Below are 24,527 nucleotides of genomic sequence, written 5' to 3' on the forward strand. Positions count from 1 at the left end.
TTGTATACACTGCAAAATGATCACCACCAGAAGTCTAGTTACCATCTGTCACCCTGCATGGTTACACACTTTTTGGTCTTGTGATGAGAACTTTTAAGATTTACCTTCTTAGCAACTTTAAAGTTTGCTATACAATATTATTGACTGTAGTTCCGTGCTGTCCATCACATCCTGTGACTTATTTATTTTATAACTGGAAGCTAGTAACTCTTTATCCCTTTCACCAATTTGCCCACCTTTCCACCCTTCTCCCCTCTGGCAACCGCCAATCTATTTTCTCTATCTAAGAGTTTGGTTTGGTTTTGTGTGTTCAATTGTTTTATCATTTGGATTCCACATGTAGGTGAAATTCATATAGTATTTCTCTTTCTCTGTCTAACTTACGTCACTTAGCATAATACCCTCAAGGTCTGTCTGTGTTGTCGCAAATGGAAAGATTTCTTTCTCTTTTATGGCTAAGGAATAAACCATTGTATACATTGTAAACAGTATACCACATCTTGTTTATCCATTCATCCATTCACGAATAGGTTATTTCCATATCTTGATGATTGTAAATAGTACTGTAATAAACATAGAGGTGTATATATTCTTTCTAATTACTGTTTTCATTTTCTTCAGATAAATACCCAGAAGTAGAATGGTTGGATCATATGGTAGTTCTATTTTTAATTTTTTGAGGACTTTCCAGACTGTCTTCCACAGTGGCTGCACCAGTTTGCCTTCCCACCAACAGTGCACAAGGGTTCCTTTTTCTCCACATCTTCGTCAACACTTGTTGTTTCTCGTGTTTTTGAGCTTAGCCATTCTGACAGGTGTGAGGTGATCTCTCATTGTGGTTTTGATTTGCATTTCCCTGATGATGAGTGATGTTGGGCATCTTGTCATGTGTCTGTTGGCCATCTGAATATCTTCTCTGGAAAAATGTCTATTCAGGTCCTCTGCCCATTTTTTAAATTGAATTTTTTTTTTTGCTTTTGAATTATATGAGTTCTTTATGTATTTTTGGATATTAACCCCTTATCAGGTACATAATTTGCGAATATCTTCTCTCATTCAGTAGGTTGCCTTATTGTTTTGTTGATGGTTTCCTTCACTGTGCAGAAGCTTTTTACTTTGACATAGTCCCACTTGTTTATTTTTGCTTTTGTTGCCTTTGCCTTTGGTGTCAGATCCAAAAAAAATACTGCTGAGAGCAATGTCAAGGAGCTTACCACCTATGTTTTCTTCTAGAAGTTATACGGTTTCTGGTCTTGCATCCAAGTCTTTAATCCATTTTGAGTCACTTTTTGTGTATGGTGTAAGCATAGTCTCTATTTTTATGTTACGGTTTTTGAGGGCTTCTTTTTTAGAACTTTAGAATATTACTTTTAATATAGAAAATTAAGTGGCCATTTCTCCTCTCTCTCCTCCTGGCTAAGAAGGACTTCAGAGCCTTAAGAGGCTCCCTCTGACTATTCCAGCTTTTCAACATGCCTGCAAAGGAGGAAGTTATTACCTGATTGGAATGTTTGTGGGTTTATAGATATCACACTTAAATGGGGATACCAAAATATTTTTAATTAAAAAAATTAACAAAAAAATTAAAAACTTCAAAAAAATCTAACACTCAAACATGCCATTGGCAACATCCCAGTCAATATTAAATAGAGTAGCAGGTGGAACAATGTGCATTGCTATATTCTCCATTTCTTACATTAAGATAAGCTCTACTTCTCCAAGTTTTACATTTTTCTTACTTAAAGCTTCAAAACTTTATATTAGATATGTTTATTCCTATTCAGGAAAAAACCCACAGGTCAGGTCATTGCTTTGGGGAGTTGCATGGAATCCTCTGAATTCAACCTTTCCTGGAGATTTCAGGTTGAGGTCTAACTGCACTAGTCTCCTATTAGATAGGATTTTATTGTGGAGATTGACAGTGTCAGTCATATCAACTATGGGCTAAAAATCTCTGGGGCTGTAGAAGATGACTGAGGGAAATGAAATTTTGGAAGCCTACTGTGTATCCAGAACTGGGGTAGGCACGTGCCCCATTATCTTTTTTTTTTTTTAGTTTTTATTTTATTTTATTTTTTAATTTTAATATTTTTTTTATTATATGTCAGTCACCATACAATACATCCCCAGTTTTTGATGCAATATTCCATGATTCATTATTTGCGTATAACACCCAGTGCACCATGCAATACGTGCCCTCCTTAATACCCATCACCAGCCTATCCCAGTCCCCCTCCCCTCTCCCCTCTGAAGCCCCAGTTTGTTTCCCAGAGTCCATAGTCTCTCATGCTTCATTCCCCCTTCTCTTTACCCCCCCTTCTTCTTCCCTTTCTTCTCCTACCGATCTTCCTACTTCTTATGTTCCATAAATGAGTGAAACCATATGATAATTGTCTTTCTCTGCTTGACTTATTTCGCTTAGCATTATCTCCTCCAGTCCCATCCATGTTGCAGCAAATGTTGAGTTTTTATTTTAATTCCAGTTAGGTAACATACAGTGTTATATCGATGTGTTTCAGGCATACAATATAGTGATTCAACAATTCTGTACATCACCTGGTGCTCATCACAAGTGCACTCTTTAATCCCCATCCCGTTTCACCCATCCCTTCACCTGCCTCCCCTCTGGTAACCATCAGTTTGTTCTCTACAGTTAAGAGTCTGATTCTTGATTCATTCTCTCTCATTTTTTTCCCTTTGTATATTTGGTTTCCTAAATTTCACATATGAGTGAAATCATATGGTGTTTGTCTTCCTCTAAGTGACTTATTTAGCTTAGCATTGTACTGACTCCATCCGTGTTGTTGCAAATGGCAAGATTTCATTCTTTTTTATGGTGGAGTGATATCCCATTGTGTGTGTGTGTGTGTGTATTACCTCTTCTTTATCCATTTATTAATCAGTGGACCCTTGGGCTGCTTCCATATGTTGGCTATTGTAAATAATGCTGCTATAAACATAGGGGTGCGTGTATCCCTTTGAATTAATGTTCTTGTATTGTTTGGGTAAAAACCTCATTGTGTGATTGCTGGATCATAAGGTAGTTCTATTTTTAACTTTTTGAGGAACTTGCCCCATTGTCTTATTCACACATTAGCCCTATGGATTTCCTGTGATCTGAGACCTGTCCCTTATTTTGATTTTACATAATTCTATTTATTCAGTTTGTTTTAGTACCTCAGCAATAAATTTGCACCAATTTATCTTTTCTTAGAACGTCATCATTAACACATTAAACTTTTTTTTAAAAACAGGATAAAAGAATCAGAGTATCTCAACCCTTGACAAGAGGACCAAGTGCCTTTATTCCAGAGAAGGAAGTAAGTTTATCTGTGTTAAAATACATTAAGTGTGATATGAAAAAATAACTGAATGGTATCAAAGAATGAATACCTCTATTTTTCATATGGAAGTAAATCCATGTTTTGCTTTTGTTCCTTATTTATATATCAGAGAACCACAGAGATATTTTCTTTTGAACTTCACTTAAAAGTTTGTGTGTTTAGTAATCTGCTTTCTTATTTTAAAGTTAGTTATACTGCAAGGTTAGAAAAAAGTAAATTTTACCATGTTTGATTTCAAATATAACTTTTCCAAACAAAGCTGCTAACAGTAATGAAGCTTTTTAAAAATAAAGTTTAATATTAAGCCAAAGGTTTTAGCTTTCAAATAGCCACTGTTTCATAGTGATTATAGGTTTCATAAATGTTAAGAAAATATATTTGAAATGAAAAAATGAGTTTCCCAACTAAACCTATTAAGCAAAACATGCCATTACATCATTAGTAGTTACTCTTTCGTTTGTTTGTTTGTTTTGGTTCTGAGTCTCTTGGACAGAATGTCAATACAATCTGTATAGTCTATACCTTTGGTGAGGGTGGGGAGGAAAGATGGTAACTGCAAGAAAAAGAGGTCGTAAAATATAATGGAAAGAAAAATAAGATCAATAGAAGATTTGTCCCTCTTTTGTGGGTATACATTTTTGTGAAAGATCACAGCAATGTGCAGGACTTCCTAGATTCCTAGATGCCTCTCAGATATCTACTTGGGCTAAGAAAATTTTAAGAACCACTAAACTGAGGAGTTTTTCTCTGCTGGAAGGAGTTATTGCCTTATTGAATACGATTGTATATACTGATTCACTATTTACTGCAAAGACATTTATCTTAAATCACCAGCATTATTCCTATATTGTTCTGAAAGTAGTCGACAAAGATATACAGAGCACCTGTTATGTGCCAGGCACTGTCTTAAAAGAAGGGATGAATAGAATTCGAAGAACATATGCCAGGTCATTGCCAGAGTCAATAGTCCTTCATCTTCGTTTTGCTTTTTGAGTGATCTTACCATTTAATGGAAAGGTTAAAGGAAAGTTAACAGTAATGTTTTGGGAACTCGGCATCTCTAGCTGATCTAGGTGGTGACCAGTCATTAGAGAAACGGCTGTGTTTATGCCCATTTTCCCCTGCAGTGTAGGGACCCCTCTCGGCCAAATGATTATCTCGAATGCGTAAAGACTTCCTGAAACACAGTCTTTTCCACAGTATATATTTGAAGGTAAGCTGGTTTGCAGAAGTCACCACCCTTTTCAGGACCTCTTGCATCTGTTAACTTCTTTGGTGTCCGTTAAACAAAAGAAACTCTGCTGGGGAAAACAAAACAAAACCAACAAATATTCTGTGTTTAATTACATGTGGTTGATCCAGATCTTATTGTTTTTAACATCACTTGTTCCCTGTAAGTTGACAAAATGGGGGGAAATGGGCAAATGAAAGTGCACTTGGCTTTCTAACTAGCTGAAATGAAATTGCTTTTTTACGCCATTGTAATTAACATTTCCTCACAGTTCACACTTTCCAAACATTCTATTTCCTTTGGGATTACATTTTCCTCGGTCAATAGTGCCTTTGTGTAATTTGTACTTATTTTTCAGAAGAGACTGTGAAGCCAGCCTTACAGAGTAAACAGAGTTTCTAATAGCAGTATGGATCTTTGAAAAGACCATTAGTCTGGACTTCAGAAAATCTGGATTCTAGACCAGGCTCTGTGGTTAACTAGGTGCATGAGCTCGAATTTAATTTTGAATCTGAAATAAGAAATGTACTCTTAAGTCTAGAATTCTAATTCTAAAATATCAATAAATAATGAACCAATCGTAGAAATATTCATCTCATGTCCATTAATTCCCACGGAGCTGGGTCCTTCTACAAGGTGCTAATAAGCTCTTAACACCTTCAGAGCCAATTCTTGGCGTGATGCCCAAGCTGTCATTGTGTATAAAGCCATATATAATAATCTATTTTTGAGAAAGCTCTTTTGATTCCCTGGGAAAGAGGATGTCCATTTTAATAACTAACCTTGTTTTTAGTAATTAATACAATTGGCTGAAAATAAGAATGACAGTATTCTTAAGTCCTTATTAATTTTTCAATTAACACTTTCCTACAAATTATCATATTTTCCTTTGTCCCTAAAAAGACTTCAGAAAGCCTTTTATTTTATGTTGAAGAAAAACAAGCAAAAGATCAGACTGAAAATATTTGTCTTAAGATAATGTGATTAAGTATCTTCCTAGGCTGTTGAGGTAAAATTGTAACTCTAGGAATCAAATGCCACCGCTTTGCTGCTCCACAAATTGGTATAATAATGGCCAGGCAAGTGGGCCCTGAAAACGGTGCCTTATGTGCCTGGCATAGCAGATGGGAGCTGCCTTTCTCCAATTTCAGAGCCGTGTGTTTGACGATTTGACATTTGTTGTTTAATAAATTGTGGTCCCGGAGCCAAAAACGAGTGGTGCTTTCTTTTTTATTTCCGTTTCTGGTATGAGCAACTGCATAATTTCAGGGTCTGTTCATATCAAAAGAACATTCATTTGCTTGAAGAGCGGCATCGTGTATGTAAACAAAAGATACATTGCTTCTCAATAATCCTTGTGCGCCTCTCGATTGTAAGGTTGTCCAAGCAAACACGGTGGACGAGCGTACTAACTTTCTTGTGGAAGAGTACTCTACATCCGGTCGTCTGGACAACATCACGCAGGTCATGAGTTTGCACACTCAGTACCTGGAGTCTTTCCTGCGGAGCCAGTTCTACATGCTGCGCATGGACGGCCCTCTTCCCCTACCGCACAGGCACTACATCGCGATAATGGTGCGCCTGCTTCCCGGCTGCCTGGGTTCGCGTGACCTCACCCTCACCCACTCCTCCTCCTCCTAGTGTGTGTGCATGTGTGTGTGTGTGTGTGTGTGTGTGTAGCTAAGATAATTTTCTGGAAATAAGAACTGAAGAAGACCATGGCCTTTCGGATACCATGTGTCATAGATACCTTTTGAATTGCTTTACACAGCTTAATGGACTCACTGTTTCTCCTTGAATGTTCAGTTTATTTTCTTACGGTTAATGATGCTTGTAGGGTCCGAGGGAATATCCCTAACGTCCCACAAGTTTGGTTTTGGCTCTTGATAGCTTGTTTTTATTATTAACATAAAACTGATTGGTTGTGACATCTGATTAAGTCATTTTCTACATGAAGAATATCACTGATTTGGCCAGATGAGAGGAAAGTATCCATCAGCACCAATGGAGAAAAATTCTTAAATGAATCATAACCCCGCTAAGTATAGTACTTGATGCAAACTAGTTCACTAGTTAATGTTTTGGTGGGGGTTGGGAGAGAATTATAAATTGAGATGAGAAAGGTAGAAAGGAACAGTGTCACAGTTGGACTATTACAGAGAAAAGGACGGAGGACCTGGTCAAAGTGCCCTGTGTTGGACAGTTTAGGAGAACAGCTGGGCTGGCAGAGCTAGCCGGCAGTTAGCAGGTTAGTTTTTCCCAACTTTAATTTGATTATCTTGTTTATGCTCTCGCAAAGTTTTAAACAAGAAGAAAAGGGCAGCGCTCTGTGTTTTCTCGACTGACAAACACGACCAGGACGATAATTCCAGCTTATGGTTTTGACAACAGTGAGTCCCAAGGCAGCCTTAGAACGATCACAAACTAAGAGATGAGCAAGATACGGAAAATAGAATGAGTAAACAATACTATTTTCCTGAGAAGCAGTCCCAGGGAAAGGAGCGGTGAAAAGTCTGCCTTGCATGGATTTCCCAAACTATTGGTGTCAAGGCTGGCTTTGACTGCACAGGAAGGAAGGTAGCAGCAAGCTTTGGTCTTATCTCAGTAGGGTGATGTGCCCAGATAGGACTGAAATCACAGTTACCTCAAGGGGGTAAGAGGAGCACCCAAATTAGCATGCGTTCTGAATCGATAGAATACAAGTTAGTGAGATTTTATTGTATTTTAAATAGAACATAGTTTATATCATTCACCATCATGAAATGGACATGTATGTTCTTGACATAACCAGAAAGTGGATTCTAGGCTAATCCATACCAACTTCTGGCTGAGAAAGTAATTGCCTACATGTGACAGTTAGTTGCTTATACAAATATCAGCTACATGTATTGATTCAATAATCTATGGCATATTGTGATAGAAGTTTGAGGAGGAGGGGGAATATATAAGAAAAGAATTATTGGTTATTAAAATGACCAAATATTGAATATTGAAATATATTGAAATAACCAAATAAACTATTATTGGTTTAGAACTAGTAGAATCAGACCTCTACCACAATTGTTGTATCAACTGACTCTTCTTGTGTTTTAGGCTGCAGCTAGACATCAGTGTTCCTACCTAATAAACATGCACGTGGACGAATTTTTAAAGACAGGAGGTATTGCTGAGTGGTTGAATGGTTTGGAATACGTACCACAAAGACTGAAAAATCTTAATGAAATAAACAAGCTGCTAGCACACCGACCCTGGCTGATCACGAAAGAGCACATTCAGGTACTGAGTGCTGTTTGGAAATGAAAAAGAAGTTTACTCATGATTCTGGCCAAGAGTTCGTTTTTCTTTTCTTTTGTCTTTTCTTTTCTTTCTTTCTTTTTTTCTTTTTTTTTCCACTTAAGACTTAATTTTAAATACTTACATATTAGAAACTTAAAACATGGGCTATCAGTATGTAGAAGAGATAAATGTAGAAAGTCTTTGGGTTTAATTTAGGTATAAGTGAATATTCCTCTTTAGGTAATCGATAATGAGCTACCCAGGTGGTTTAGTGAGTGGCTATGAGAAAAGTTGATTTCTATTTTCAAGAAAAATAAAGAGACAAAGAAAATAAACTGCACGGTGGGCTACCTGGGTTCTCACGCTCGTGACCTTGAGTAAATTAACTTCTGTGGGCCTCAGTAGTTCCCCCTCTATAAAATGAGGAGCCTAGATTAAATGAGTTCCAAACTCTTTTCTAGTTCTAATATTTCATAATTTTCAGATGTGCAAATTACAGTTTTGCAAATAAAAAGCAATGTGCCAACTGGTGTGAATACTTAAATGCCTCTGGAAGCTAGAGCTTAGATGAGAAACAGAGTTGCATCAACTAGAACACTTGCAGGTGGAAAGAAGCTTCCATCAAAGGCACACAGGGTGAGGCCATTATACGATATCCTTGGCACTGTGCTTGGCACTTGGTCACTATCCAGTGCATAGCAGCTGTCATCTAAATTATTATCAGAGAAGCCTTAGGCATTTAAATTTCCTGCTTCTGATGTGTAGAGATGTCCTTGGTTTTGTTGATCCTCTCAATTAGATGACATTTTTGTTAGTTCTTTGCCCAGTTAAACCAAACTGAGCTGTTGTCAGTCTCTATACTCTTAGAAATTGAGTATCTGTTTGGTAATATGTGAAACAAAATGCTTCCCTGCGGTTTGTGTTCTGACGTGATAACATGTTACTTAGAAGAATTGATCATTATTTTAATGTCAGATGTTAATTACTCTGTGCCATATACTTCAGTGGGTCTAAAAAGGTATACTCTGCCCCTGGACATGCTTGGGATCTAGGGGAAGAAAGAAAGAGAGGTAATGACAATAAACAGCACAGTGGTATATGAAGATATGAATAAAAAGAATGGAATCAGGAAGTTGCGTGCAAGAGGTGACATTTGAGATAGATCTTGAAGACTAAGTGGGAATTTTCAAGGAGGGGAGGGTATTCCAGACAAATAATAGAGTGTGAAACATTATATGTTGGAAAAGTAGCTAACAGCTTCAGATTACTGACTGTAGGGAAGGTTATGTGAGGTGGGGGTAGGATATGGGAAGAATTGGGAGCGTATCACTATGACACAATGAATACTGTATTAAAAAATTTATGTTTTATCCTCAGAAAGCTATGTTCTACAGAGTTGGGTTACGTTACCTCAGGGGGTGCAGAAGGCAGTCCTTCAAAATGTTAGAAAATTGTGTGTGTGTGTGTGTGTGTGTGCGCCCATGTGCTCATGTATTCTTACCTTAATAAATTTCTCTATTTGTATATTTTACAATATTAGTATTACAGTACATGTGTATAACTAATCTATATAAAATGTTGTATTTTATAAGTATTTATTAATTTATAAATAAATGTACATACTATCAGAGGTTGGAGCCCCCAACTGTTACTGTCAGAAGAAGTATATGTGATCAAGGGGCACCTGGGTGGCTCAGTCAGGTAAGCATCTGACTCTTTGATTTTGTCTCAGGTCATGATCTCAGGTCCTGGGATCAAGCTCAGCATTGGGCCACACACTCAGCACAGAGTCAGCCTGGAATTCTCTCTCTCCCTCTCCCCCTCCCCCTGCTCATACCTATTCTCTCTCTCTAAAATAAAATAAATAAAATCTTAAAAAAAGAAAAAGTAGTATATGTGATCAAAAGATTTCAGAGATCACTATGATAAAAAATTAGGAATCATCAAAGGTTTTTGAGCTGAGTTTTAACATGAATGTGTGTGGTGATGCAGAAAATAAATCACGGATGGCATACGCTAGAAACAGGGGGGCCAGTCGTTAAAGCAGTTGCAGGGGTCCACGTGAGAGATAATTTCTTTTTTTTTTAAAGCCAGAGGAGAGATCAGACTGTATGTAAGCATTCTGCATGGGAAGAGGCAGGACTTGGTGACTAGTAGAATGTGAGGATGGAGGAGAGGGGACGGACAGGAGAATGGGTCTGGTTTCTACCCTCTTGACTGGCCAAAGGCAATGCCATGAGCAGGACAGCATACACTGGCCCAAAAATATAAGACTGTGACATCCAGATAGTGATGTCCAGTTACTGAAGGAAATACAGGTCCGTAACTCAAGATAAAAGGATAGATTAGAAATAAAATCAGATACCTATTTACAGTAAGCAAAGGTCAAGTTGAAGGAATGAATGATCCAGTCATGGAGATACTGCACAAGGAAAGATCATGGGCCGAATAGAGCAAGCCAACATTTTGGAGACAAACAGAAAAAGGGGGCTGTGAGGAAGATGGGGAAATATGCATTTCAGGGGAGAAAGGAGCAAATAAAATTAGTGGATTTGCTGAAGTCAAGGGAGATTAATTTCAAGAAGGGAGGAAGTAAGGAAAACACAAATCCTACAGAGATCAAATAGGATAAGTACTAAAAGAAATAGTTAGATTTGGCCTTTTGGAGATCATACATGACCTTAGCGAAAGTTGCTTTCAGGAGCTTGCTTAAAAAAGAAAACAAATTATAATGAATTAAAAAAACAGAAATGAGTGTGAGATGAGAAATTTGCCATGATGAGTGCTGGCTGTCTATCCTTTCAGGTTTAATACTCTTGGAAAGACTGACAAAGGCATTGTGAATTCTGCCAGTTGATTTGGAAGGCTCTTTGCCAGTATTATCAAAAGTCTTTAAAATATGATTGCCCTAAAAATCCTATTAGGAATTATTCAAAGCTATAGCATGAAAATGCTATTTATAATAGCAAACAAACAAACAAAAACTTAGAAGCAGTTTGAATATCTAACAGTAAAGGAACAGAGAAGGAGCTCTGTACATCCATTGCTATGTAATATACAGCCCGTGCTCAATGTAAGACAGTGTAGCCTCATGAGAAATGAACATGTCAGAATGTCAGGTTTGAAAAGCAGAGAAAATTAGATGTGTTACTTTGATTATATAATTATGCTTATAAAAATAAAATATGTGAAAGTTCTTTAGGGTGGTAGAATATGATTAATTTTTCCTGTTCTTTTTCCTGAGCTTTTGGTAATATATTACATTTCGTGTGTGTGTGTGTGTGTGTGTGTGTGTGTGTGTGTGTGTGTGGTTAATGGAGAGTAAAGCAAAAAAGGTTTCTGGTTGGGGGTTGGCTGTGTAGTGAGCAGAATTAAGAGTGTAGATTTGTGGGGAGCTGCTGGACATGCATGCACATGTGCGCCAAGCAAGAGAAAGAGAACACTGATGGGAAGGACCCTCTGATGGATTGAGAGATGGGATTGACTTTTGGAGAAAGTGGGGATGGAGACATCACTGTTTTTAATGGCTTCACTTGTGATTCCATCCTTCAGCTGGAGGATCAAGTAAAATGGCCTATGAAAAAATGCTTTGAAACTTTTGAAGTTTTTTTTCAAAGGTGAGGTAGTATTCTACAGTTCCTATCATCTGCTATTGGCTCTTTCTCCATCAGGAAAGACACCTGAAAGTTGACTTACTGAATTGAATTTTTATGTGACTTTTAAGGTAAAGTCTTTACCTAAAAACCTGAAAGTGAATGGCTTTGCTAGATAATCTTTAAAGTCCCTTCTAGCTTCAATGTTCTTTGATTCTCTGAAATATCTTATTAAAACAACATAATATGTAAAAGCACTTTGGAAGCAGAAGATCCATGGTACATATAAGGGGTTTAGAATAATCTACAACATAATTATATTGTTAAGTTTGCCGGTTGAATGTAATATTGTTTGACCAAAGCCATATCTTTATTATATGGAACATTTTTAAAAGGGAGTTTTAAGTATGATTGCTATAAATGGACCTAAAAATTTGGTGGATTTTCCATGCTTTCTAAAATTGCTTTGTAGCGTTCTGTGATTTTCATTCTTACTCTGATTCGCTTTCTCATTTCAGAAACTCGTCAAAACTGGAGAAAATAATTGGTCTCTGCCCGAACTGGTACATGCTGTGGTCCTACTGGCACATTATCATGCTTTGGCAAGCTTTGTTTTTGGTAGTGGCATCAATCCAGAGAGAGATCCAGAAATCTCCAATGGATTCAGGCTAATATCAGTCAACAATTTCTGTGTTTGTGATCTCGCTAATGATAACAACATAGAGAATGCATCCCTTACAGGCAACAACTTTGGGGTTAGTGTTCTGAGCTTTGTTTTTCTTTACTATTTTGCCTGAAAAATATCTAGAAAGAATTTGTCTGACTAAACAGGAAATCATATACTTGAAATATTTCTACACAACTTTTACTACTGTAAAAACTTCACTTGTACATGAAGTTCTGAATTGTCTTAGAGAGGCTTTTAAAGCAAATAGATAGGGGCAGCTGGGTGGCTCATTCGGTTAGGCATCTGCCTCTGGCTGAGGTCGTGATCCCAGGGTCCTGAGATCGAGTCTGCTCCCTCTGCCCCTGCTCACGCTCTCTCTCTCTCACTCCCTCTCTCTCTCTCTTTCAAATATATAAGTAAATAAAAATCTTTGAAAAAATAATAAAGCAAGTAGATATTATTACAAATCATAAAGCTGCCTCATTTTAAAAAATAAACTATAATTTAATAAATACCAAGTGCTAGAATTCTAGATTAAGTGTATCTGTACTTATAAATTTTCTAGATTTGTAACTGCAGCAAAAACATCACACTCCTGAAAGCCTTTCAGTCTGTCATATGATTTTCTTTGGAGTTGATGGAAAACCCACTTAGGAACTTCAGAACTGTGCCCACACCACTGTACATAATAAGGTGGCATTGGGAGACAGGGACATTTACTGGAATAATTCTTCATATTACTAACACCCAACATTATCTTACCTGGCTCCAGATTGTTGATTCCCTAAGTGAGCTAGAGGCCTTAATGGACAGAATGAAGAGGCTTCGAGAAGAGAGAGAAGATGAAGAGGCATCTCAGGAAGAAATGACCACTCGTTTTGAGAAGGAGAAGAAAGAAAGTCTTTTCGTGGTCTCTGGAGACACTTTTCATTCATTTCCTCATTCAGGTGAGCTCGTGCCCCGCACCCTCCCGTACACACTGTCTTTGCCTTTGAACTGTTGCATCCCTGATAGACCGTGTTCTGTATTTTCCATACGGATCTGTAAAAGCGACTCCACTACCATGTTCCTTTTATGTCCTCCTCCTCCAGCTTCCCCTGATGCTGTGGCAACCCCCCCCCCACGTTGGTGCATCTATGAATACCCTCCAGGTCCAGTTGAAGGGGACTTCCAGCCTTATAGTCCACACTCATCTGGGATAAAATGCGATTCGAAGCCAGAACAATTGCCTATAAAATTAGATAGAGACACCTAATTCATTCTACTTTTGTGATGTTTTTAAATGATAAGTGAAATCCTGTTTCAATAGATAAAATTTAAAAAAAAACACATCTCTGCCTTTTTTGCGTGTGGGGAGTATGTGGGAGGATTGTTCTCGCATTGCTACTTTTCCAGATTAGTTCTAAAATTACATTGTACATGCATTTGAATTTCTTTGGAGACATCTTCGGAATTTTATAAAAATGCATTATTTAGGTCATTTTCTTATATTGAATTTGGAGGAATTCATTCTGTATTAAAAGCTGGACATCTTTGCTCTAGTCTTAAAAATACACTTTTCCCCCCTTAATACTCTAAGAGACTTTGAATTAGGCAACTTTTCAGTTATGACTAAAAAAAGATATTGAACACCACATAGTAGATGTTATTAAAATAGCCTTGGGGCACCTGGATGGTGCAGTTGGTTGAGCGTCCGACTCTTGGTTTCTGCTCAGGTCATGATCGAGCCCTGAGTTGGGCTCTGAGTTCAGTGGGAAGTCTGCTTGAGATTCTCTCTCCCTCTCCCTGTGCCCCTCCACTCTCTCTCTCTCTAAAATAAATAAAATAAATCTTTTTAAAAAATAGCTTTGACTCAGTAGAAAGCGGAAACCCTCCAAAATCATCAATCTACATAACATTTTAAAAATAGAGTTCCATTGGTTTAAGAAATGTTTAGTCTTAAGGCCAGTCAGTCTCATAAACTCCAAGGGTAACTGATTGGGCCTTAACTTGTTTGTTAATGTTAAACATAGCATTGACCAGTAGTTCTCAGAAGTTTCGCCAGGAAGAACAAAAACCCCTTTTATCGTCTCCCCTGTGGTCTTTTTTTATGAAAGATTTTATCCACCACATTGACTATATTAAGTTCTAGTTTCTCAGAGCTTCTAAGCAGCAGGAAATCCCAAATAAAGAAACTTAGTGTTTTAGTTATCGCCTTAATATCCACTCTACAAACATTTATTGAGTACCCTCTATAGTCTCAGGACTATAGTAGGTACTAAGGTTTTCAGGCTAAATAAGACATGATTCCTGCCCTCTGGGAGCTCTCCTTGCTGGTGGGAGAGAAACAAGTTCAATACATAGCAGAATGTGAACAGTATGTGAACCTAAAAGAGGGCCCTGAATCCAGTCTTGGTGGGGAAAGAGNNNCAGAAGGGGTCCTCAAAGAAGACTTCCTCCAACCATTGGGCTCTAAGTCTTAGAGCCTCAAGTGCAAGGGAGTTAGCAAGTGGCTGGGGGACAGGGGAGTTGGTGGTAAACAACCCACGGAGCCAAGGCACCCCGCTAAGGAAACAGGATGCTGGGCACAGGAACAAGTGGGCATAAATCATGAGGCGGGTAATGTCATCACGTAAGCTGGTTAGGTAAAGAGAGGCCTTATCATGATGACCTTTCTAGCCTTCAGGAGCATGCAGCCTGCCATATTTTGGGCATTTTGAGCTAAGAGGTCTGTAAAACCTGCAGTCTGGAGATGTCTAGTACACTGCTTCTTAAACTTTCATTGCATGTGAGTCACTGGGGAATCTTGCCGAAATGCTGATTCTAATTCAGTCAGTCTGGTCTAGGACCTGAGAGGCCACATATCATTCCTCCAAGTGATGTCAAGGCTGCCAGTCTGTAAACCACCCTGTAGTAGTGAGGGCCTGGCAGATGGTCCGAAAGTCAGGAAAGGCTTTTAAACTCCAGATGAAATTTTGGAAATTATCAGCATATGATTGGGAGTTAAAATCAGAAGAGTTGTTTGTAAAAACCATCCAGAGGTTGGTTTTTATAAACACATGGGACACAGGAAACACATGGGACAAAGGGAAATTGTAAGCTCAGGGTGAACCTTCAAGGTAAACCAAGACTGGAAAATATAAACATTTTTATTAAGGTTAGTAATCTCTATTTGCTTTCAGGCATTCATTTTTAAGAGCCTTTCAAACATCACTAGAGCTTGAAGGATATAAATGTTTTATTTCTCTTAGCTGTTTTTTAATGTTTAAAATAGATTTTGGTTTTTGTTTTTTTAATCAGAGCTCTTCTGAGAGCTTCTTTTGCTTTGTTTTGTTTTTTTATTAAGTAGACTCCACAGCCAGCGTGGAGCCCAATGTGGGGCTTTAATTCAATACCCCTAGATCAAGACCTGAGCTGACATCAAGAGTTGGACACTTAACTGACTGAACCACCCAGGTGCCCCTTGAAAATATATTTTGGACCCCAGCTTCTACCTTCTTGGATCCTTGAGCAGGGACTCCTGGCTTCTACGGTAGTGAATTTTGACTAGCAAGTCTTAGATCCTTGCCAAAAATTATGTTCTAATTTTGACAGAAGAGGCTGTATCACTTGTAAATCAGTCAAGGAAATAAATCATTTCTTTGTTTACTCTTAACCATTCCTGATACTACATTTGCTGGTCACACAAAGGTAACAGAAAAAAGACTCCGTGGAGTGGCTAATTGAGTACTTTTTATAAAACTTACCATGTTTTAAAATAGAAATAGAAATGTATTTTTTTTTATATAATGAATTTCTTGGTTTGACCCGTGTGATAAAACATTCCAGATTCCATGTGGAGATTCTAAGAATAGCTTTTCAAGCCTTTTGAAGAAAATAAACGTTTAAAATGTTCTACAGAGGTAGTATTCTATAGATATATATAGATACATAGATATATAGATTTAACTCTATAATTCTAAGAGTTAACCAGCTCTTATTCTTTTTTGTTTTTCAAGTTAGAAAGCTGTTCCATTACTATAATAGAGTGTTTTCTATATTATGTTTGGGGCAGCTGAATGCAGCCAATGTGCAAAATACTATTTCCTTTGAGTCCAGACTTTGAAATATTTGTTTGGATAGAATTAAAATTGGAGTTTAAGATTTGTTGATCAGAGTACTGATTTTAACTTCTTAAAATAAATTTGAAAAAAAAGTGTTTGTAGTTTGAGAGACCTTTGCGCATTTCTTTCTGTGGACTAAATGGTCTAAAAAACAGGTCTTGATTGACTCCTAATTTAAAAATGAATAAATGGACATTATTTGTAGGATAAATTATATCTTGCTTGATTCCAGTTACTCATTACTGTTTATTTTAAAATGTTTCAAAGTCGTACGACACCTTGAATATGTTTATGGGTAAATCAAAAACTAACATCAAAATCAATTGAACCAGCTGTGTAATCATCAACTCCAGAATCGGTATTTGCCCATTGAAACCAACTGGTTGTGCTGTGTGGGTGGAGAGATCACGTCAGGGGAGAAACTGTTTTGCAGACTTTAGTTCTCACTCTCTGTTCTTGGTTTGATTTTACTTCACAGCCCACAAAACTCCTGGTTTTCCTAGCAGCCTCAGCATTGCTAACTACATTTTCAATTTTTTTGCTTCGTTTCTATTGATTAGTATGTGATGGACTGAATTAAGGAAAGCATAACCTAATTCATGAATATGGAGAGCCAAAGCATTGAAAACGCCATTTTCAAAGTGTTTCCATTCACCGGAACAGAGTTCTGCAACCCGAGGAGACAACACAGTGGTTGTGGGTTGGGCTAGGGATAAGCCCGAGATTTCACTTTACAAAACTGAAAGTCACTTGAAAGTTTCAGATCAAATTAAGTAGTTCGGTGTTTACAAGTTTTCCACACCATCCTAAACTAATTCGCATCGTAGTTCTTACAGTACTGACAGCGCTCTTAGTAGCTTACAGTTAGTTTACTAATTTCTTAAGAAGATATTTCTTTTTGCATTAATAAAACAAAAAATAGGTATTAAGCACATAGCGTAGTACCTGGAACATATTAAGTACTCAACAGGGACACCTGGGTGGCTTAGTCGGTTAAGCGTCTGCCTTCGGCTCAGGTCATGATCCCGGGGTCCTGGGATCGAGTCCTGCATCGGGCTCCATGCTCAGAAGGGAGCCTGCTTCTCCTTCTGCCTGCTGCTCCCTCTGCCTGCCGCTCCCCCTGCTTGTGCTCGCGCGCGCTCTCTCTCTCTCTCTCTCACAAACAAAGAAGAAAAAAGTACTCAACAAATGTCAGTCTCTTCGTATTATGGGTAATAAAGAAGTTAGGTAAGAATTTAATATTTCCAAAGTTGGGTGGCCCGGGTAATTGATCTTCCCGCCATTATTGAGCACCCTGTTAGTTCATGGCAGTGACCTAAGGAAAGGGTAAACCTGGTGAGGAAATAATAATTATTGCTAGGATTTCATGAAATAGCCAAGATTAAAGATAACGAAGGCAGTACTAATTTACTACATCTTTTGGATGAATTACTGTAATTGTACCTGTTTTTTTAAGGCTCTCAAGACTGTCCAGTTAAGAATTATAGTTTTTATGCCATCAAATTGTTTAAGTGGGGCTCCTGGGTGGCGCAGTGGGTCAAACGTCTGCCTTCGGCTCAGGTCATGATCTCAGGGTCCTGGGCTCAAGCCCCAAGTAGGGCTTCCCTGCTCAACAGGGAGTCTGCTTCTCTCTCTCCCTATATGCTTCTCTCTCTCCCTATATGCCCCTGTCCCCCAACTCATGCTCGTGCTCTCTTTCTCTCTCTCTCTCAAATAAATAAATAAAATGTTAAAAAATTGTTTTAGAAAATATTTAATACTTGTTTATTATTAAGTATTGTATTTCTTTAATATTGATTAAAATACTTAAAAATATTGTTCTTTGCATACAAGGAGCTGTTCTTTATTATTTTGAAAACAGCATGTTCCTTTTCTAGAGTAGGAGGCAGTAAATAAAGGTTATTCATGCCCTTTCAGTGGTTGAAATCAGAAAAAAGTAATTATAAAGACAGACTATCCTAAAAAAAAGTGAGTTAGAATTTTCTTTAAACGAAATTAACATGCATTGACACTTAACATTTTTCAGTGGTAAAATTTTAATATTATCAAGTATGCAGAAGTCAGCTGTCTTAAAAGATTGTTGGAGTCTTCCTATCTTCCTGAATGCCACTTTTATAATATTCTGATCCCAATTTCATCAACACGTTGTTCTACATCGTACGTTGAATGCCTTTTTATTTACATGTGCACACAAAAGTGCACGTAGGTTAGGTGTCAAACTCAAGGAATTTTCTCAAACTGACCCTTCCTACTCTAGCACCCAGGTCAACTCGGAATAATGGCAGTACCCAGAAGGCCACTTTCCTCCCTGTCCCAATTCCCTTCCCAGGCCTTCTTCCTGAATGCCCTTTTGTGAGCTAAAAATGGACGAGATTGCACTAATTTTCAGCATGAACACATCCAGATGAAGCACCACTGAATTTTAACAAAATCTATCTTAACATTAAACTCCACTCAAGTGGTCTTTCACCTTCCTCTCTTCTTTCTCCACATCCCACTTCATCGAGCAAGAGTTCAAAAAATGTTTAAGCTCTATACTCAAAGCCTTGTGCTATCATAATCTTCTGAATAAGTAAAGGTAGTGTATTGATTCTTTGCTGCTACCGCTTAGATATTTCAATGTTGTCACATTTTTGCCCAGACAAGTATAGTTAAATGTTAAGATTGCCAGTATTTGGTAATGAGATTGAATTCAAAACTTAAGCCAGGAAGTCAATATTGTCACTTCAGAAATCCATGAAAAAGCTAAAAAGTGGAGGGAAATGGAGCAGTTCCATTGTTCTATGCACAGTTTCCTTTACTCTAGATTGTTCATTATTGTCCTTAGATTTTGAAGATGACATGATTATAACATCTGATGTCTCCCGATATATTGAAGACCCTGGTTTTGGGTATGAGGACTTTGCCAGACGAGGAGAAGAACATTTGCCAACATTCCGAGCTCAGGTAGGTTGGATGCCTTTAATTCAGAGCAACTAGAGAAGAAATACTGTCATTTTAACTGTGAAATGTTGAAATGAAAATACGTTGACTTCTAAAGAAATTAATGGTCATTTTGATAGAGTCTGTAGATTTTTTTATGTAACCTAGTTTTTGGCCTGGTCTAATCTGATCTCCCAGTAGATGAATTATTATTTCAATGTTTTCCCTCTAAGAAGGCAAAAGGAAATGGTCTTATTCGGTTACTTGCGTTATTACATGGTAATTGTGTAATGTTCATACCATTTTTTTTTTCTCAGAGGAGCAGGGAGGAAATCAAGTAATAAAGTTACATTTATAATAAAATGGCATTTTGTACTAAGATCATATACCAGTAGTTATGGACTTAAAGCCCGCCCCACCAACCCCTAGAAAACAGAGCCACAAGAGTGATGTGGCCCCTAAAGAGAGTGGAAGTTTGAATTAAGACAGACTCCTTTGCACTTGTTTCACTGATCTGCTAATTGTCCGTGTCACTGAGTAGGTTTGGTCACATAGGAATATTCTCAGATCTTCTGGGGTTCTTCCAGATAAGGGTGTAGCTTGAGTAGTACCCGACCACAGGAGGTGGCCAGAGTTCATCCCCAACATGTCAAACCATGGACCCCACTGAGCAAACTCCATGGCACTCTGATCTCCGAGCTGATATGAAGGGTTCTTAGTAAAGCTATCAACTTAGAATTACATTGGACAACTAATGAATCATCGAACCTTACATCGGAAACCGGGGATGTACTGTATGGTGACTAACATAATATAATAAAAAATCATTAAAAAAAAAAGAATTACATTGGAAATATCTTCACTTACTCACTTCAGTAGTTATATTTACTACAAATAGGGAATTTAAACGGAGACTGCCCATTTTGTAACTGGATACAATTTCTTCTTTTAGGACTATACCTGGGAAAATCATGGGTTCTCCCTGGTGAACAGACTTTACTCTGACATTGGACATCTCCTTGATGAGAAGTTCCGCATGGTCTACAATCTCACCTATAACACTATGGCCACCCATGAGGATGTTGACACAACCACGCTGCGCAGAGCTTTATTTAACTATGTTCACTGTATGTTTGGAATCAGGTACGTTCATTGTTGAGACAGTTTTAAGTGTTTCTAAATGAAAATTCTGACACGAGTCTTGCTCCTGTCCTGTTTAGTGCTATACAGTATTGGGAATAAAATATTACATGTGGATTTATGATTTTGAAAAATGACTTCCATTTTATAGAAAAACATTTTTCCTTGTTTAACTGTTAGGAATCTTAACATGCACCTGTAAATACAGTAATGAGAATTTTCTAAAGAGGGGAAAAAAATCAGTAATCATTGGGGGATACGATAGAATCAGACTCAATTTAAGAATCCTTTCTGGAAGAATTAGACAGTTAAAAAACATTTATTGTGCCCCTTTAGTTCACTGTAATAAATGCTGGTTTGTTTGTTGATTTTTAAAGGAACGGTAATTAGGGTATATAAAACTAGGATAGATTGTGTCCTCGTAAAGCTCACATATAAGAACATTGAAATGAAACTATCAGTCTATATAAATTAATGGCCTCTAAATTTTGAAAATTGGCATTGAGAGGACAGTAAGTACTAATGAGTGAATGAGATTGAATGGTCTAATCAGGAAAGCTTTTTTGGCAGAATGTGCCTTTTTGAGCTGGGTTTTGAAGGCGTTTATGGAGATGGCTTTGCAGAAAGAAAAAATTCCTAGTTATGAATACATTCAATTTGACTCTACTGTATCCTTTCTAATATAGTATCAGAAAGCCTTTATGGACTGGAATTAGAATTCAATTTGTTAAGCAAAGTATTTTCTATAATTTTAATGTAAAAAAGTTTTCCTGAAACGTCAACATAGTCAAGCATTCTACCTAGAAGACACTGTTATGATGGTAAATAGTTAACTATGCTATTTGCTCATTTACCATTCCAGACAATAAGTTAACACAGAATCATCACAGTTTAAAACACATATGTCATACCTACCTAATTTACGAAAAATAAATACTAACAATTTAGTTCAACTGTGATAAATTATGTTCAAGACAATCCATGACAAATGTTATGGTGATTATATTTATCTGTTGGCTGCTATCAAATAAAACTCATATAAGATCTTTGAATACTTATTTTTAACTAAGCATATGTTTGGGTTAAAAATTAACTGAAAATATAGAAGAGAAATCCCACGAGCTCCCACTACTGCATTTACCCTCCTATTTGTCTCTGTGCCCGTTGACGCTGCTTTCTCTTCTCTCCTATGATGGATGAACTTCTATAGCCCTGTGCACCTGGGCACAAACTCCCATCTCCTCTCGTTTAAAGATCCCTATTCTAGGATAAAGAAGATGTGGTAGATAGATAGAGAGTATATCGTGTATCTGTATATGTACACATTGTATACATGTATATGTTTGTATGTGTGTGTACACACACACCCTGGAATGGTACTCGGCTACAAAAAAGAACAAGATCTTGCCACTTGTGACAATGTGGACGAACCTAGAGGGTATAATGCTAAGTGAAATCAGCCAGAGAAAGACAAAAACCATGTAACTTCACCTATGGGTGGAATCTAAAAAGCAAAACCAAGAAACAGAACCTGGGGGCACCTGGGTGGCACAGTGGTTAAGCGTCTGCCTTCAGCTCAGGGCGTGATTCCGGCGTTACGGGATCGAGCCCCTCATCAGGCTCCTCTGCTGGGAGCCTGCTTCTTCCTCTCCCACTCCCCCTGCTTGTGTTCCCTCTCTCGCTGGCTGTCTCTCTCTCTCTGTCGAATAAATAAATAAAATCTTTAAAAAAAAAAAAAAAGAAAGAAACAGAACCTGACTGAAACAGAGAACAAACTGGAGGCTGTGAGGTGAGGGGCAGGGGAGGGCGACATAGGTGAAGGGGATCAAGAGGTGAAAGTTCCAGTTATAGAATAAGTAAGTCATTATGATGTAATGTTTCAGCCCAGGGACTCTAGTCAGTGAGACTGTCATCACTTTGTAGGGCGACAGATGGTAACTACGTTTGTGGGGAGCATTTCGTGTAGTAGAGTAATGTTGAATCACTGTGTCCTGCACCTATAACTAATATCATATTGTACGTCACCTATAATTAAAAAAAAAGTTCCTCCTTCCAGGCGCACCTGGGTGGCTCAGTCAGTTAAGTGTCCAACTCTTGATCTCTGCTCCGGTCTCCATCTCAGGGTCATGAGTTCAAGGCCCTACTTAAAAAAAAAATTCTTACTTCTCTCTCCTGCAAAATCAACTTTACCCTCTTCACCTGATCTTTCCCATCAGTATGTACACAATGCTGTGACTTCTCTCATCTTTAAAAAAAAGAAATCCTTTCTTTCTTTTTTTTTATTATGTTCAATTAGCCAACATAGGATACATCATTAGTTTTTGATGTACTGTTCAGTGATTCATCAGTTGTGTACAACACCCAGTGCTCATCACCACACGTGCCCTCCTTTTATCCTTCTTTTCCTTCTGCCCGTTGCCTCATCTTCGGGCTACCACACACAGCCCAACTCTCTGACAAAGTGTGGTCTATTTGCTGTCACCATTTTATCCCCCGTTCCCTCTTGAACGCACTACAGCACCACACCAACAAAACCACTCTTGGCGAGGTTCCCTGTGACCCCCACACGGCTGCTTCCGGCGCACAGGGCTCAGTGTCTGTCGCATTTAATTTGTCAGCAGCATGGGACGCAGTGGATCACTCCCTCCCACCATAACTCCTGCCTTCTCCTCAGATGGCCCCCTCACCCCCTCCCTAAAACCACAGCTTCTCTTCTCACAGCCTCGTTTCCCTTTCCCTCCACAGCAGTGAAGATCATATGCTTGTCTATTTTTTTCTTTTCTTCTCCAATAGAATTGAAATTCCATGAGACCGGGGAATTTTTGTTTATTCTGTTCATCTGTGTATCACCAGTGCCTAGAAAGGTGCATGGGAAGGACACAGCCCATAATAGGCACTCAGTAAATTTTTGTGACAACAGTTAGCTAATGAGTTTTTGGTATTGAATTGCCGGACAGTAAACGTCTCTTGATCCTGACTTAGAAATCAGAAATTTTGATTTTGTCATTATAAAACTGTTGTCATTCGGCTCGTAGGTATGATGACTATGATTACGGAGAAGTTAATCAATTACTTGAACGAAGCCTGAAGGTTTACATTAAGACAGTGACCTGCTATCCGGAGAGAACCACCAAGCGCATGTATGATAGTTACTGGCGTCAGTTCAAGCACTCAGAAAAGGTGTGTTTCATGACTCGATGTTGTAAACACCTTAGGCATGTGTCCAGTGTAATTAATGATCAGGAAAAATTATACAGGAAAATACTGACAAGTTAGTGCCATTAAAGAAAAGGAAGTGGCATCATCCAGCCATCTTTTAAAAATGTGTTTAAATTCCGATTTATTGAATATTAACTAAATTTTGGTTCTATGTTTTGGCCAACTTGTCTGTACGGGACATGTGTAGCATCAGCCTTTGAAAGGCTGGACCTGGATGTTGGTATTTTTAAAGTACCTTTAGGAAAATGTCTACCGTTCTTATGATTAATAAAAATCAAACCTACGGACATGTGTTGGGGGTGACTGTGCAAGGCCCGGAAGGTATCTCCGTGTAGAGATTAACTCTAGCCACTAGAGTTAACTTATTAGAAAAACAGTTTCTCATTCCAGTTTGGTAATTTAGTATTTGGACAATATAATGCATGACCTTTGAGCCAAATGTATGTACCATTATATAAGAATATTTCTTTGAATTAAATATATAGGAGTCATTATTTAAGACCTAAAAAATGTTAAGAGTCTTTACCAACATTACAGTGTAAGAACTGGCCTTACACCTTAGGTCTTTTCAACCTGTAAGTCCAAGAATCTTCCATTTTTACCACAGTTTCCAAGCTTTTGAGAGTAAGAAAATCTCTTTAGGGTCCTAATATTCACTAATTAATTCTATGACCTTGACAGAGAATGTTATGGCCTCCAAACCTAACCGATTTTTTGAAGTCTTAGAGCCAATCACACATCAGATAAATACCCATCTTACTGCCAGGGTCTCTTCCCGATGGATCTTTATGCCCTGTTTATATGTTTGCATTAGGTCTTCTTCCTTTGCCAGGTTGTATCTAGAATTCTCTTTACTTGTCAAGAGAATATATCTAACAGCATATCTAACCTGTAGAACATTATCAAAATAAATATAATATCAGAAACATTGTAGTAAATTTCAAAAATACATGGATATTAATTTTAATCTATCAACTAAGGTGTATCTCCCCTAAAACTTAGAGGCTTCTTCACAGTTGTATCTGAAAGACTCCAGGGAAGCTATGCAAATCT

General features: G+C 37.9%; 1 protein-coding gene across 1 annotated transcript in view; it reads left to right on the plus strand.

Moving 5' to 3' along the window:
- SESN3 (sestrin 3) overlaps positions 1 to 24,527 on the plus strand; it is a 74,422-nt gene that overhangs the window by 41,529 nt on the left and 8,366 nt on the right. The window contains exons 2-9 of the mRNA XM_040630979.1: positions 3,255 to 3,320; positions 5,953 to 6,150; positions 7,669 to 7,851; positions 11,963 to 12,199; positions 12,884 to 13,058; positions 19,021 to 19,139; positions 20,068 to 20,258; positions 23,291 to 23,435. Of these exons, the coding sequence (XP_040486913.1) occupies positions 3,255 to 3,320; positions 5,953 to 6,150; positions 7,669 to 7,851; positions 11,963 to 12,199; positions 12,884 to 13,058; positions 19,021 to 19,139; positions 20,068 to 20,258; positions 23,291 to 23,435 (1,314 nt within the window). The remainder of the gene's footprint in view (positions 1 to 3,254; positions 3,321 to 5,952; positions 6,151 to 7,668; positions 7,852 to 11,962; positions 12,200 to 12,883; positions 13,059 to 19,020; positions 19,140 to 20,067; positions 20,259 to 23,290; positions 23,436 to 24,527) is intronic.

The sequence above is a fragment of the Ursus maritimus genome, unplaced genomic scaffold, assembly GCF_017311325.1.
Source record: "Ursus maritimus isolate PB19 unplaced genomic scaffold, ASM1731132v1 scaffold_16, whole genome shotgun sequence".
Classification (NCBI taxonomy): Eukaryota; Metazoa; Chordata; class Mammalia; order Carnivora; family Ursidae; genus Ursus; species Ursus maritimus.